The sequence below is a fragment of the Cnephaeus nilssonii genome (genome assembly GCF_951640355.1).
Source record: "Cnephaeus nilssonii genome assembly, chromosome: 19".
Taxonomy (NCBI): domain Eukaryota; kingdom Metazoa; phylum Chordata; class Mammalia; order Chiroptera; family Vespertilionidae; genus Cnephaeus; species Cnephaeus nilssonii.
Genome location: NC_137090.1, coordinates 23271285 through 23288431, shown reverse-complemented (window position 1 = coordinate 23288431; position 17147 = coordinate 23271285). Strand labels below are relative to the sequence as shown.

General features: G+C 39.1%; 1 protein-coding gene across 9 annotated transcripts in view; it reads left to right on the top strand.

Annotated features, from left to right (window-relative positions):
• ACACA (acetyl-CoA carboxylase alpha) overlaps window positions 1-17147 on the top strand; it is a 247263-nt gene that overhangs the window by 96627 nt on the left and 133489 nt on the right. For all 9 annotated transcript variants that reach the window (XM_079797353.1, XM_079797348.1, XM_079797349.1 and 6 more), the window contains 11 exons: window positions 1867-2017; window positions 2810-2913; window positions 6035-6116; window positions 6769-6914; window positions 7637-7787; window positions 9117-9251; window positions 9832-9978; window positions 10369-10557; window positions 11159-11259; window positions 11991-12079; window positions 15887-16011. In XM_079797353.1, the coding sequence (XP_079653479.1) occupies window positions 1867-2017; window positions 2810-2913; window positions 6035-6116; window positions 6769-6914; window positions 7637-7787; window positions 9117-9251; window positions 9832-9978; window positions 10369-10557; window positions 11159-11259; window positions 11991-12079; window positions 15887-16011 (1420 nt within the window). The remainder of the gene's footprint in view (window positions 1-1866; window positions 2018-2809; window positions 2914-6034; window positions 6117-6768; window positions 6915-7636; window positions 7788-9116; window positions 9252-9831; window positions 9979-10368; window positions 10558-11158; window positions 11260-11990; window positions 12080-15886; window positions 16012-17147) is intronic.

Genomic DNA, 17147 nt, shown 5'->3' with positions numbered 1-17147 from the left:
GCGGGGGCAGGGGGGCTCTGATCGCTCTGCCAGTCTCCCCACAGATCGGCCCTGGTTGCCGGCCAGGCCTAGGGACCCTACTGATGCACCAATTTCATGCATCAGGCCTCTAGTATTTCTCTAACTAGGTGTAAGTTAACTATGTTAACTTTTAGCATATTAAAAATATGGTCTTGACAATAAGCTTGCTTCTTGACTTCATGCCAAAAGTTCATCCCTCAGCTCAGAGTTTGTTTCTTTCTTACTTATATCTTTTCTTACTCATAACATTCATAATATTCTTGTTCTCTAGAATAGCCCCAACCTATATTTCCAGCATTATTTCCCATACATCGTAATCTAAATACCATGAGAACAGGACCATGTCTGTTTGTTGCTGCTGTATCCTCTGAACATAGTAAGTGTTCAGTAAATGTTTATTAAATGGATGGATTTGCCACTAGTTCCTGTCCTCATACCCTTTGCTTCAATCATAATGTTCTCTGAACACAACCCATATTTTCTTCCTTCTTTCCCTTTGTTCTTGATATTCTGTCTATTTATTCATTCACTCCATTCAAAAAAATACTTGCTGAATATATGGCAATACAACAAGGACCAAAATAGGGTCTCTGCTTTCATGGAGCTTGAGAATCCAGAGGGTGAGAGGCAAATAAACAGTTAAACACAATGTAATAAGTTGCTATCTTATGATAATGGGATTACATAATGGTGGTACAGGAACATATAGCTAAGTCAGCTAACTCAGTCTAGAGAGGGTCAGGGAAGGTTTCTCAGAAGGAAATGGCATCTGGACTAATATATAAGAAGTATATAGGAATAAGCTAGGCCAAAAGAGGACAGAGAGAGGAAAGCAGAGATGGGAAACTAAATAATGTTCTAGGCTGAGGAATTGCCTGGACCACATGGAATAATATTCCTATCACAGTCATATTCCCAGGTATACTTTCATTCCATGTCAGATTCCACATTCTTCATGAAATCATAGGAAGGTGGATATTGTCCTTTCTTAGAACTTCTCCAGCACTTGGCTTATATCTCTCTACTTATGATATTCTGCCATATATTTTGAAAGCAATTACTGTATCTATATTCTCTCTCCCTTATGAGCCTAGTATGTGCCTTGGGTCTGTGAGGTGCATAATACGTTGAAGTAAAGACATGTTCTGTGCAGGGCAGACACTGGGCAAAAATAAACAGGAAAAATCCCCAGGGTAATTGAAATTCTATTAAGATTAGATCACTTGACACTTGATTGGGAAGTAATAAAAGTAATGAGTGGTCATTTCACAAACATCTAAAAGGCAGCTTTAAAAAACACACCACTGTCACATGAAGTGTTAGGCTGATACCTGACTATATCTGGCTAGTTGCTCATTGTATGGAAATTTTTAAGGTATGAGAAGGTGTCAAAATTCATTAAACAGTATACTTAAAAATAAGTATATTTTATTCTATGTAAATTATAGCTTAATAAAATAAGGTTTTAAGGAGAGGAAAATTATGCTCTAATTCTAGTTAGCAATCAATAAATGAATGGAATGATGGAACCTAGGAAGTGAAAGCTGAGGGTGGTTTGCATATAATTTGTTTTGTCCTCCATATAATGAAATGCATGTGATTTGCTGATGCACTTAAGATAATGCCAGTCAGAATTCATAAGTTTACTGACTTCTTGAAAATCATCCCATCTGGAATGCATGTGAATGAGCACACTTATATTTACACCCTCATTTGTTCTTAGAGCTGTCTGTCCCTCTCCCCTCCCTTCTAAGACTCCAAAGGAATGAAACAGTTCTTTAAAATGATGGAAATTTCAACACTGAAACGTTTGTTGCTGAAACAGATCTGCTTCTGTTCTCCCAGAAACATGGTGGTGGCTTTGAAGGAGCTATCTATTCGGGGTGACTTTCGAACTACAGTTGAATACCTGATCAAATTGTTGGAGACGGAAAGCTTTCAGTTGAATAGAATTGACACTGGCTGGCTGGACAGACTGATAGCAGAAAAAGTACAGGTGTGTATTTCTCCATTTGCACAAACAGCTTCTAGGATTGGGTTTTTATAGGTCTGTGGTGTGATCAGTCTATGTCACTAGATAAAATTTATCTGATTCTAATGTAAATGGTTCTTGATCTACGTGGAAAAAACCTAGGAGCCAGTGTAATTAACACTGTAAGAGTTCTTGTGCCTGTGTTACACCGTCATTTTACATGTTCTAATATTACTTTCTGGGGTATATTTGAAGAGAGGCATATAGGGATTGAGATCCTTTCTCTTTCCTCATTTGATGTTAAGTCTGGCTTAGAGTTACCAATTCTTACATCTGTTTAACAGATGCTGATGAGAGGGGCCTCATCTGACGCAACAGTTACTTCTTGTTCCTGAATTTCAGGGCTCTTCTAAATTACCCAGATTTTTGTTAAAATCATTAGATTCAATTAAATTATCTAAATGTCCAAATTTTGGTTATATATCATTTTTCTTTGAGATTATCAGTAGTCAAATCTCTGTTCCTTTTTGAGTTTATTTCTGACAAATGCTTGTTTTTGAGCAGCTCTTTGATTGGTTCAATAGAAATCTTAGAGTGAAGGGAGAGTTGTTTCTCATCTCTATTCAAATGAGGCCTCTATTCAGATTCTAAAATAAATGTGTTTGTAGCTCAAAAAATCATTTGGGCAATAAGGACTCCATCCATTCTCAATGCTAGCTATATCTTCACAGAAAATTTGAGCCCTATTTAAATTGAGGGGCCATGGTGCCAAGTGACTGTGCTTTATATTATCTGCCCTATTTTTCTTCCTTTCAGGCAGAGCGACCTGACACCATGTTGGGAGTTGTGTGTGGGGCTCTCCATGTGGCTGATGTGAGCCTGCGGAATAGCGTCTCTAACTTCCTTCACTCCTTAGAAAGGTAGGCTTTGTTTCTCCTTGGCTGTGCAAGTTAATCAGTGGACCTGAGTACAGGACTGAAGTTCAAAGACCCATTTATTCTTTTCCCTGTTTCTGGCAGCTTATGAGTGTTACCTGTTATTCACTGACCATGGGGACAGGAAAAGGGATGTACGGATTATGACAAATTATTGTGGGACTTTACTGTGGATTCTAGAAATTAGCTTAACCTGCAGTTAGAATGGATTGCTTTTAAAAAACTAGAATCCTGTTAAAATAAACATTCTGTCCAGTACAAGAATCAAATCTCTCTATACCCTAATGATGAAAATCTGCGTGTTCTCTCTAGCATTGAGCCCTGAGATTTCACAGTTATCCAAGTCTTATGATAAATATCTTTCACTTTGTTACTCTGATGCACTAAAACCTTCAGCAGCTCACATTACCCTTATGTTCAAATCTAAATCCATCAGTGTGACTTTTAACTTCCTATATACTTTGGCCTCTTTTTATCAGTCCAGTCTTACTAATTTCTGTTTCTCAACATGCAATCTCTACCTAGTTAAGTGGTTTCCCTACTAGTGTATAAATATGTTGTACATAATCTCTTATACAAGCTCCCCTGCTCTTTAATGTTATTTTCATTTATTCTTAAAACTTGTATTTTGAAATAATTTTGGACTTATAGAAGAGTTGCATGAATAGTCCAAACAACTACTATATTCTTTGCCCAGATTCACCAATTATTAACAACTTGCCTTACTTGCTCTACCACTTCTTCTCTTTATTATTATCAGAAGTCTTTCTTGATAATGTTTCCTGCTTGACGATGAACTTTCTTTCCCCCTCCACCCAGCCATACACTACTGCTTTTTCTTTAAGACCCCAAATAAAACTCCAGTTGATAGGAGTAGATTAGGGTTGTTCATTCTGGAGCCTTTTTCTTTTTTTCTAAGTTTTATTTATTAAGAACAGGTGATATATTCACATGATTCCAAATTCAAAAGGCACTAAAGGCATATTGTGAAAATTCTTCTTATCTCTGTTCCCTGTCCACCCAGTTTCCTTCTCAGTAGTCAACCCAAGTTACCAGTTTCTTCTCTAACCTTCCAGATATTGTAAATTTATATAAACACCAGAGGCCCGGTGCACGAATTTGTGCACCTGCGGGGTCGGGCTAAAACTGGCTCTCCAACATCCCCCAAGGGGTCCCGGATTGCGAGAGGGTGCAGGCCAGGCCAAGGGACCCCACTGGTACATGATCGGGGCCGGGGAGGGACATGGGAGGTTGGCCAGCCAGGGAGGGCTCCAGGGCATGTCCAGCCATCTCGCTCAGTCCCAATTGTCTGGACCCCAGCAGCAAGCTAACCTACCAGTCGGAGCGTCTACCCCCTGGTGGTCAGTGCACGTCATAGTGAGCAGTTGAGCGGCCTTAGCATATCATTAGCATGTTGCGCTTTGATTGATTGAATGGCCAACCGGTCGACCAGACACTTAGCATATTAGGCTTTTATTATCTACTAGAGGCCCGGTGCACGGAATTCATGCACGGGTGTGTGTGTGTGTGTCCCTCAGCCCAGCCTGCACCCTCTCTAGTCTAGGACCCCTCAACTGGGATTGGGCCTAAACGGGCAGTCGGACATCCTCTCACAATCCTGACTCCCAACCACTCGCCTGCCTGCCTGCCTGATTGCCTCTAATCACTTCTGCCTGCCAGCCTGATCACCCCCTAACCACTCCCCTGCCAGACTGATCAATGCCTAACTGCTCCCCTGCCGGCCCGATTGCCCCTAACTACCCTCCTGTGTCAGCCTGGTCACCCCTAACTGCCCTCCCCTGCCAGCCTGGTGGCCCCTACCTGTCCTCTCCTGCCAGCCTGGTCGCCCCTAACTGTCCTCCCCTGCAGGCCTGGTCGCCCCCAACCCCCAACTGCCCTCCCCTGCTGACCCGGTCACCCCTAACTGCCCTACCTTGCCAGCCTGGTCGCCTCTAATTGCCCTCCCCTGCAGGCCTGGTCGCCCCCAACTGCCCTCACTGCAGGCCTTGTCCCTCCCACTCCCCTCCCCTGCAGGCCTGGTCCCCCCCAACTGCCCTCCCCTGCAGGTCTGGTTGCTCCCAACTGCCCTCCCCTGCAGGCCTGGTTGCCCCTAACTGCCCTCCCCTGCCGGCCCAGTCACCCCTAACTGCCCTCCCCTGCCGGCCTGGTCCCCCCCAACTGCCCTCCCCTGCAGGCCTGATGACCCCCAACTGTCCTCCCTTGCAGGCCTGGTCCCTCCCAATTGCCCTCCTCTGCTGGCCTGATCGCCCACAACTGCCCTCCCCTGCCGGCCATCTTGTGTACACATGGGGGCGGCCATCTTTGACCACATGAGGGTGGCCATTTGTGTGTTGGAGTGATGGTCACTTTGCATATTACCTCTTTATTATATAGGATAGTAATAAAAGCCTAATATGCTAATTAGACCAGATATCCGAACAACTTTCCGGATGTCCTTCCCGACGACCTTCCATACGAAGCCGGGGCTGCGAGGGCTGAGCCCCTTGCACGAATTTTGTGCATCGGGCCTCTAGTATAAGATAGGCATGTAATAGTTGTTTCTTCCCATCCCCTATTTTTTAAAAAATTTTTTTATTGATTTCAGAGAGGAAGGAAGAGGGAGAGAGAGATAGAAACATCAATGATGAAAGAGAACCATCTATCGGCTGCCTCCTACATGCCCCCTAATGGGGATGGAGCCTGAAAACTGAGCATGTGCCCCTGATCGGAATCGAACCTGGGACCCTTTAGTTCACAGGCTGACACTCCATCCATGGAGCCAAACCAGCTAGGGCCTAACCCCCTATTTTAAAAAAATACAAATTATAGCTTGCTTTTCATTTTTTCACTTGCTTTTTTTATTATTGTTAAAAATATTTCATATTAGTACATAAAAGGCTTCATCTTTATTTTTTAATGGCTGCATAATATCCCATTAATATATGGCTTTTTCATAATTTATATATTAGTCCCTTACTAATGGTCATTTAGGTTTTTTCCAGTCTTGATAATCCAGAAAATGCTATAATCAATAACCTTTGTGATGCCCTTATACACTTTTAGAACCTTCTAGAAGTAAATGTATCTCACATTGTTGTTCTTTCAGGGGTCAAGTCCTTCCTGCTCATACACTTCTGAACACTGTAGACGTTGAACTTATCTATGAGGGAATCAAGTATGTACTTAAGGTATGTTGAACCCCACTGAAGCCTACATTTATTTTTTATCTCTCTTTGTTAGCTTATTTCCTGTAGGTCAAGAGATAGGGGGGAAATTTTAGTTTACTGCAAAGCTGAGTGTTATGAAATTAGTCATTATTTGTGTCAAAGGCCAGAAGCAATATTTGATGGCTTTCTGAAAATGTTTTAGTTGTTCCTCAACTTCACATATGGAGCAAAGAGATAAAGGAGACAGAGAATAGCCAGACCAGGGAAGCATCTAAGTCAGTGATGGGCAACCTTTTGAGCTTGGTGTGTCAAACTTCGCCAAAAAACTGAGCATAACTCGGGTAGTGTGTCACTTTGAGGAAAAAACATTATTTCGCAAATGTTTCATCCTCAGCATGCAGCCGCCTCAGCAGCCGCGTGTCATCAGAAATGGCTACGCGTGTCAGTGCTGACACGCGTGTCATAGGTTCGCCATCACTGATCTAAAGTCACCCTGTTTGCTTGGAGCAGGGCTGAGCCATGCCCTCAGACACTGATGCTAAGACCACGAGTGCTAGGAATTTCCTTCCTCTTTGATAGGTTTTTTAAATCTATATTTTTAAGATACTGAGTTTTATTTGGGACTCCACCTGGAAGGGATATTGACGTGTCCTTTCTGGATCTCATTCCCTAGGTGACTCGACAGTCCCCTAACTCCTATGTGGTGATCATGAACGGCTCATGTGTAGAAGTCGACGTGCATCGGCTGAGTGACGGGGGACTGCTCTTGTCCTATGATGGCAGCAGTTATACCACGTACATGAAGGAAGAAGTGGATAGGTGAGTGGCTGTTTGAGATCCATATGTTGGTCATTGTATCAACCTTTCCTCTCAGATAGTCACTAGCTCTTGGAATTTTTCAAGATCTTGGTATTCTATTTTAATTTAAAAAAAAATAGCACATGCACTTAACAAAAATTTTAAGAGTACAAAAATGTGTTTACAATGAAAAATATTGTCTCTTACCACTTCAATGTGAGTAGATATGAAAAATAAGTTCTCCTCTTTATAAGGAGCTACTGTTAATAGTTTCTTATGTATTGAATTTTATGTGCATCTACAAGTTACATATACACTGAGTGGCCAGATTATTATGATCTCTGAACACCAATCAATGTTGTGACAGTTAAATGAATTAACATATATAAAGTGCTAAAGAACTTGTCTGGGCATAATAAGGGTTTAAGAAATGTTAGCTGTTACATCTTTATCATCTTTGTGGGTTGTTTTTTTTAAAAATAGAGATGCCTATTCTTTTTAATGGTTGTATAGTATTTCATTATATGGATGTATCATAATTGATTTAATCTAACCTTTATTGAAGGAAATTTTGCTTATTTAGCATTGTAAAGAAAGATGAAATGAGTATCCTGTGTGCATGTCTTTATATAGAATAAAGTTATTAGTTTGTAGTTTTTTTAAAGAATGACATTATTCTACCATTCTCTATGGTAGAATTCCTTAGGTGATTTATTGGCTTACATACTGTACTTATCTCCTAGATATCGCATCACGATTGGCAATAAAACCTGTGTGTTTGAGAAAGAGAATGACCCTTCAGTGATGCGCTCACCTTCTGCTGGGAAGTTAATCCAGTACATTGTGGAGGATGGAGGCCATGTGTTTTCTGGCCAGTGCTATGCTGAGATTGAGGTTGGAGGGGTGACAGGGCTTTTGTTTCATGGGAGGGAAGGTAGGAATGGGGTTGTCTGGGATAGACTAGGATTGAAGAGTAACTGAAAGCAAATAGAAAATAGACAGGAAAGAGCATTAGTTAGTTTAATTGGGGCTAGGAATCTTAAGATTTTAACAATAAATGCAAAGCTCAGAGGTTGTTTTTTTTTTTTTTTTTTTTTTTTGACAGATGAGGAAATGCTAGCTCTAAAAATAGATACTAGGCTGCAATAGCACTTATGGAGTGTTAGGTATTGTGCTATGTGCTGATTATACAGGAAAAATATGATAGGTAGAGGGGGGCCACTAAACAGACAAGTAATAAAATATGATTCTGATAGAGCCAAGCACTAGAGTGCAGAGGGCCACCTAACTCAAGTTAATGTGGGGCTGGGTGGATGAAGGTGGCTAGTAAGGGAAGACTTCTGAGAGAAGGGACTTTGATTTTAGTTTTGAGAGATAGATAATAATGGACAGGTGAAGAAGGGCAAGGAAGAATGTTTAAAGGAGAAGGAACAGCCATGTACAAAGGCACTGAAGCAAGAGGTATAGTATATTTAGGGAACCGCAAGTACATATTGGTATTGCTTGAGAATGGACTAAGTTTTAATGGGAATGGCAAGCAAAGATGCTAAATAAGTAAACAATTTGAGATCATGGAGGACCTTATAAAACATACTAAGAAGCTTAGACTATCATGGAAGGATTTTACATAGAAAAGTGTTAGGGCAAGATTTTGGTTCTAGAATGATTGCTCTTAGTGTTCTTGTTGGAGGTGCATAGCAGGTAGGGAAATCTGTTGGGAGGTTTTTGAAGTACTCTAGGCCAGAAATGATGAGGGCCTAAACCAAACAGCTAGCATGAGAAAAAGATTTCTGAGAGGTTCGGATGATGTTTTTGGCTGGGCTTCATAATTGTAGATAAGGGAGAAAAAAGAGTAAAGAATGACTCTTAGATTTTAGCTTGGGTATCTCATGTAGACAGAGTGAGCATTTAGATCTGAGAGTATGAGGAGACTAAATTGTTCATCACTTCTAAGTACAAAAAATGTAAAAATAGAAATTATGGAAAAATGGATTTAAACCGTTAAAAATAGGAAATTCCAGTAGCTGTTATTAATCCTTAAAGCTAGATCCTGAGAGATTTTCTAATTGCCTTCCTTGGTAATCTTTTGGAGATTTTGGTAGATTTCCATTTTTCTGGATTGAGTAAGATACTCAATGATGATGAGGGGAAAAGTGACCTCTTTAAATCATTCATCTGTGTAAAGAGAGATGAAATTATAATTTTATTTATTTTTCATTATAGGTGATGAAGATGGTAATGACCTTAACAGCTATAGAGTCTGGCTGTATTCATTATGTCAAGCGGCCTGGAGCAGCTCTTGACCCTGGCTGTGTAATAGCCAAAATGCAGTTGGATAACCCCAGCAAGGTCCAGCAGGCAAGTAGGAAGGGACTTTTAATATTGCTTTCTAGCCCGGCTGGTGTGGCTCAGAGGTTGAGCAGCGACCTATGAACCAGGAGGTCAAGGTTCGATTCCTGGTCAGGGCATATGCCTGGGTTGTAGGCTCGATCACCAGCCGGGGGAGTGCAGGAGGCAGCTGATCAGTATTGATGCATCGAGGTTTCTATCTCTCCCTCTGCCTTCCTCTCTCTCTAAAATCAATAAAAACATATATTAAAAAATATTGCTTTCTAAGAGCTAATTACATAACGGGTAATTTGGAGGGGCAAATGATTTCTATGCTTGGTTTGCCAGTTTTTCTTAAGCTTTTCCCCCTGATCTTATACCTTATTTTTGTATTTATAGTATTATGAAATTAGAGTTTGCAGGAGTTACTATGATAATAAGATTCTATGATTTTTTTTTTCATGATGCTTCCTCCATTGCCTTCTTTCCTTATAGCTGCAAATGGTGAAGGGATGTCTTGATTTTTGAATGATGATTCTAAGTTGGAGTGGTATGTTTGCACCCTGCATAGAAGGTAGTGGATGATTTGATTTCTCATTGGGGTTGACAGGCTGAGCTTCACACCGGCAGTCTGCCACAGATCCAGAGCACAGCACTTAGAGGCGAGAAGCTCCATCGAGTGTTCCACTATGTCCTGGACAACCTGGTCAACGTGATGAATGGATACTGCCTTCCAGATCCTTTCTTTAGCAGCAGGGTATGAATCACTTCTCTTTGGGAAGGGATGTACAAATAAGGTAAGGTACCTGTTCTCCAAGATAGTTTAAAAGTTGCAAAAGAATTTTTTTTTTTTAGATGAACCTCTTTCCCCTTTAGTTTAGGGAGCTGAAGTCTTTAAATCCTTGCTTCTTATGCATTTTATTGACTTCACATATAATTGGGCAGTGTTAGATGCTTTTATTGCAATTTCAAAGTAAGTACTATATGATAGTGAATTCAGATACCGTATTTTCTGGCGTATAAGACGACTTTTTAACCCAGGAAAATCTATACGCCCAGTCATCTTATACGCCGGAATATACGGTATATCATTTTATTTATTGTGTTAATTTGTCTGGATCCTATTTTATTATTTCCTTCTTCTTAGGTAAAAGACTGGGTAGAGCGGTTGATGAAGACCCTCAGAGATCCCTCCTTACCTCTCCTAGAATTGCAAGATATCATGACCAGTGTATCTGGCCGCATCCCCCCCAACGTGGAGAAGTCTATCAAGAAGGAAATGGCTCAGTATGCTAGCAACATCACATCAGTCCTCTGTCAGTTTCCCAGCCAGCAGGTATTTATAGAGCAATAGTATTTTCTAATGGCCACCAGTTCTTTACTATCTGGATGTTGTACTGTTAAAGTTTTAAGCATTGTGCCCTTCAAAAAACTGTCACACAATACAAGCCCAGTAATTAAAGTACTGTATGTGACATGTAAAGTATCTGTGGTTATGAGGAACATATACCCAAATCAGAGATACCTTTATGAATTTAAAGTGAGGGATATTCACAGTTTTATTATCAAAGACTTCTTTACCACCTCAGCAGCATGTGTATCCTTAAAGCAAATTTGCATGTAGGGAGTAAAGCTAGGCAAGGGGGGAGTAAAGTTTGGACCTTGACGTTTGATATATCTTGATTGTCATGGCCTCTGGTAGGTTTTGTGATGCACTCATTAATTCATTTGGGAAAGGGTGAAAAGAAGTAAAAGTTGTTTGCTTATTTAACACAAGCCCCTAATCTATGCCCAGTAACTTTCAGCTGCTCCCTACATATAAAAGATAGAAATTATCATGTTATAATTAAGATTCTTAGTGGTGATATTATACAGGTTAATGCTTTGGGTCTCTTCGTTGGGTTGGGTTTCATTTTTTTCTCTTTCTTACACGTTAGATTGCCAACATCCTAGATAGCCATGCAGCTACACTGAACCGGAAATCTGAACGGGAAGTCTTCTTCATGAACACTCAGAGCATTGTCCAACTGGTACAGAGGTAGTTACATGTAACTCCAGATTCCCGGACCTATCCATCCTCATTACCTTCCTTTCTTCTAAGTAGTCACAAAGAGATTTACTTCAGGTTTGACTTAGATAAATTAGAAAGCACTGATATCTTAGAAAATACCTTATATCTTCTAAATATCTTAGAATTGTGAGCTGTTATACCCAATATTTGTGATGACTTCTTTCTATTCTACTTCCTTCTGTCAATTATTAAGGCACAGAAATGACATTTTATTTTTTCTTGCAATTTTGATAAAATCCCTGATTTTTCTTCTGGCACAAGGCCTAAATGTAACATTTCTTCTTAACTTATAGAACCAACTATTGGACTAAAGGAAGATACTCGTAGATTTTTCAGATATCTCTTAGCCATTTCACGGGTGTGGTAATCATTTCTACTTAGCAGTGGGAACTGAACCCCAGAGTAGGTAGGGATGTCAAGTAGTTTTTTGTTTGTTTTTTTATTCATCTGTTCTCTCTTTTTCTTTATATATATATAAAATCTTGTCTGTAGCCAGATTTCTTTTAAGCTTGAGATTTGAATTAATCCAGTTAGCTGATTTTAGGCTGGCCCCTGTGCTGTCATATATTCAGAGGGAAAGCATGTTCCGTGGAAACTCTACAAAGTAAATCTGGGCTCTGGGTTTATTATTTAATAGTCTGTTATTAATAGTGTTAGCCCATCAGGTTTTTCAGTGGAGACTTGTTCTATTTGCCTAGGTACCGAAGTGGCATCCGAGGCCACATGAAGGCTGTGGTGATGGATCTGCTGCGGCAGTACCTGCGAGTAGAGACACAGTTCCAGAACGGTAAGCCTCTTTTTGAGGACTCTGTATCTGAGAAAGTTTCCGTGTAGGACTGTGCAGCAGCCCAGCCAGTTCATCCTGTGGCTAACACTTGCCATTAATAACGCTTCCTCCTTTCACCACTCCCTTAAAAATTAAGCCTCTCTAACCCACCACTGCCAAAGAAAGAACAACAAAACCCAGCTTGATGAGATTGTGAATCCATGTGCTTCTGGGAAAGGACTGAGATAATTTTTCTAGTAGAGATTAGCATTCCCTGTTGATGTCTTCTTGACCGTGTATAGAGAATTGGTTGAATCATGACCAGGCTGAAATTGAGAAACCCTCTCTGAAGAGCTTGCCTCTCAGCAGCTAATCCATGGATTGAACTACAGGCATCTGAAAAGGGTTCAGATTTTCCACTCCTTTTCCGTGTACCATTTAGGTGGAATTTATCCCTGGCTTTCTCTGAAGAGCTTCACTAAATGATGTATAAAGTCTCTAAATGTGAAATACCCTAGCTAAGATTGTACAGCTTCATACTGCTGATACTGCTTCCTGCCACAAGATGGCAGTGAAGTACCATATACTTTGAAATATTACATAACATTTTCTTTTATTTTTTTGCTCCCTTTGTATTCTTTAAAGCAGGGGTGGGGAACCTTTTTTTCTGCCAAAGGCCATTTGGATATTTATAACATCATTCACTTAATATAATTCACTTAATATAAATTTATGTTGCTATGAAAAAAGCACCTAGATTTATTGCATTTCTAGTCAGTCCCGCCTGTGGTTGCCTTGGCAGGCCAGACCAAATGATTTCACGGGCCTTATACAGCCTGCAGGCTGAACATCCCCCACCCCTGCTTTAAAGGATGGCTCAGCCACTCATAACCAGTAAAAATCCTTAAGTAAATATTGACACCCTGAATCTAGCAATGTACAAAATAATACTTCACAACCAAGTAGGTTTCATACCACTAATGTAAGCTCGATTAATATTAAAAATATTAATATTAACTTTAAAAGGAAGAAACATGGTCATCATCTCCAGATATGGGGGAGAAAGCATTTGACAAAATTTAATATCCATTTATGAAAACTTTTGGCAAATGAAGAATGAAATGGAACTTTTTTAGTTATGTAAAGGTTCCCCATCAAAAATCTATAGGATACATAATGGTGAAATATTAAAAGCATTATTTTTAAGATTATGAATAATACAAGGACAACTGCTATCATTACTTCTATTCAGCATCATACTGATGTCCTAGCTAGTGCAGTAAGACAAGAAAAAGAATGAAAGGTATGAGGACTGGAAAGGAGTAAGGAAATAAGTTTGCCACTGTTAGATATGGCATGATATCTACCTGGAAAGTCTCAAAGAATCCACATATTTATTATTATAATTATTTGAAGTTTAAAAGGTTGCTACATACAAAAGGCAATATACAAAATTCAAATGTATTTCTGTATAGTAGAACAGTTGTTTAGAAAAGCAACATACCATTTAAAATAGCAACCCAAAATAAATACTAAGGAATAAATTCAAGAAAATAAATGTACAGGCATCTTTTGGAGAAAATCATAACTAGTTAACAATAATAAAGAAAATCTAAATAAATAATCATAATCTTAGATTGGAATATACACTTGCAAAATATTAATTCTCTCTGAATTCATTTGTAGATTTGTTAACATTGTAATACAAATTTTAGTAGGGTATTTGAAATGACAATATTATTGTAGGGACAGATTAGTAGACCAATGAAACATAATAGCTCAGAAATAGATCCACAAGTATATGTAATACTTTCAACATTAAATATTTAATTTAAAAAATGGTTTGTCAATACTTAATAGAGTTGAACTCTTATATACTCTTCAACCTACCAGTTTCACTCTTAGATAATATACTCTAGAGAGAAACTAACAATGTTTATTGGGAGACATATACAGGACTGTTTGTGGCAGCATTGTTCATGATAGTAAGAAAGACAGGAAAATTTAAATATACACAAGTAGAATAAATAATTGAAATCGAGTACAGTGTATTTCTACAATGGATTACCGTATAGCAGTGCGAATGGATGAACAAAGGTACACATGTGAACAAAAAGATGAATCTCAAAAATGTAATGTTAAGGGAAAGAAACCAGTTACTGAGGGATCCATACACAATAATTGCATTGTTACTAATTTGAAAAGCAGGGAAAATGAAACTATGTATACGTTTGTGATAAATGTAAAGAAAAGTTAAAGAATGATTAACATGACATTCAGCTTAGTAACTGTTTCAGAGGAGGAGCACATAGGACCCCTCACAGGTACTAAAAATGTTCTATTGAAGATAGATGGTGGTTTCACAAATGCTTATTCCTCTGTGTGTGTATTTCACAATAAAAAGTTTTAAAAAAGAGAACACTTGATATTATTGCTTGCTTTCTGCTTAGTGTCTCTGCTGCCTTTTCCCTGGGTAAATATTCTTTTTACTTCTTCTGGTCCTAGTAATTCCTGTTACCAAGATATATTTCTGTTGTCATTTCAAAGCTAAGTCTTGGTTGGGAGAAATATGAATTTATATAGGACATCCAATTTTTAAACAGCTTCCATTTTGTTCTAAATGGGTCTTTTATGAAATTGGCAGCTTTTTAAAATATTGTAGTCCACTGTTTTTCAAATATATTTAGTTTCATGTTGAAAAAAAATTACATCCATCTTTAATATTTAAAATAGATGAAAGCAGAGTTGCCCTGGTTCAGTGTCCTTAGTATTCTGGGAATCAGTCCATGGTAATGCAGTTTGAATACCACCGTTTTGGTTTGTAACTTAACATGGAATCTGAACCGAGGCGATAATCATTTAGTATTTTCATGATTTTATAAAATTCTCACCCTTGAGATTACTCAAACTCTAATTCTCCTATACTTTGAAATTTAATTCTGAGGTAAGCTGTTTCCTAAAGAAGTGACTATTACTTATATCCCATGGTGGATATCACTACAGTATATCTGAAGCTTATGCTTCTGTTGCAAAACATAGCTTTCTTGGCTAGAACTAACCTGTCCCTGGTGGCCTTGTAAAAGGCCAGTGAAAATATACATAATTGCTCTCCCTGCAGACCTTTCGACTCAATGCAGGGTTCTTCTTGATCTATGCCTTCATTTGGATTAGGAATTCCTAGGCATTTCTTAGTAGTTTCATGGACTTACAAGGGAAAATGTTGACTCCAGAGGTTGCAGTCATCTTTCTTGTGGCTGTTGAGAAGTTTGCATTGTTTTATTTTTAGCTAAAACTGTTCCTTCTAGTTAGGGTGAAACACTTTCAGTGAGTCAAACATGGAACCAGAATATTAACTTGGAGTAGGCTTTAAAGATCATCGGGTTTAATGGTATTGACATTTCTTTTTAAGCAGCAGAACCCTCTCTTGTAAGGAAATCATTCCAGGAAGCTATGAGAGAGTTTCGAGTAAGTGTGGGGAGTTGGAGTTATCCGCAACCCCTTAGTCTCTTCTGTACACCCTCCCCTACCTCTCAATTCTTTTTAATGAAAATCAGGCTCAGAGAGGTAGAGTGATTTTTCCAGGAGCACATAGGATATTGGGATCCGAGCGAGGCTTTGAGCTCAGGTCTTATACTGGATTGCCTACTCCTAGTCCACTGCTCCTTTGACTAAACCAGACTGCCAATTCTGTCCAAACTCCTCCAAGAAAATTCTCAAGATAGTTCTTCTCACAGCTTATCTGGTGAAGTAGAGACATTAAAAAGCAAATAGCATGTAAATGTGAACATTCATACATGGGTGAGGACCAATTCTTTTTGCTGCTTGCAGGTCACTATGACAAATGTGTCTTCGCTCTTCGAGAGGAGAATAAGAGTGACATGAACACTGTACTGAACTATATCTTTTCTCACGCTCAAGTCACCAAGAAGAATCTTCTGGTCACAATGCTTATTGTGAGTACAACTTTTCAGAACCTGTAAGGATGGTTAATAATATGAAAAAAAAAAGTATTTCTCCTTCTGGTGGCTGTGGTCAGAGGAAAAGCTCCTGTCTTTTATAATTGTGAGATGAGTGGGGCTCGGGTTGTGGATTAACAATTTCTCACACCTGTCTTTGTCCTTGACCTGAAGGAACCTGCTCCACTCAAGAAGGAATTGTTCCGGCTGTTATGCATACAATCATGCACAGGGACTCCGATCTCTTGACTCTACTTGGGCCCTGTGCTTCTTCATTCCTGTTGTCACTCACGACAGTAGCTTTAAATTTTAGTCTTATCCAGCCAGTGTACTTTTTCATTGTAACTGGTTTGTTCCATGAATATCAGCAATGGTTCTCATGTCCAAAACTTAAAAGCAAAAAACAACTGTTAGAAATCCCGTGCTGTCTTTTCCCTACCAAAGGAAGATATTTAAATGTATTCTGCATCTTCTTTGATCCCTTTCTGTTTTATTCACATGGAAATCTAAGCTCAGTATTGTTTGGGGAGTAGATAACATGCTTTTGTCCCCATAACCTAGTAATATGACAGTAGAAGATGAGAATGAACAGTGAGACTAGTCGATGTGGATGGGGCTAACATACATTTGACTAATGTATGGAATTTTTGTGGACTTAAGGGTTTTTAAAGATGATTTTTAAGTCCTTCGTTCTTAGATTTTTCTGTTAATTCTAGGAATCCGAGAACAATAGGACTGTTCTTAGAGTCCCCCATCCCATGAACAATTGCCTTGTTCTTGCATGTGTGTCTTTTTGGGGGGACTAGAGTACCTTTGGCTTCTGGAGTTTCCTTTCTTGTCCCTTTGTGGAATTGACATTTTTGATACCTTAATTCCATTATTCCTTCTTGGAGGAAAAAAAGCTATAAATTTTCACGCTTTTTAAAAATTTCATATATCAGAATGAAGGGAAACTATCTACCTCACATCTCTGGTTAACAACAGTGCCAATCATTCAGTTATCTGCCTAGCTGGTTAACTGGAGAGGATATAACATTTTTTAGAATACCCACTTTTAAAAGTATGTAATTGCAGGGATAGTTCATTACCTTTGCTAGCCTAGAATGGCTAGATGGTGGGGAAACCAGGATATG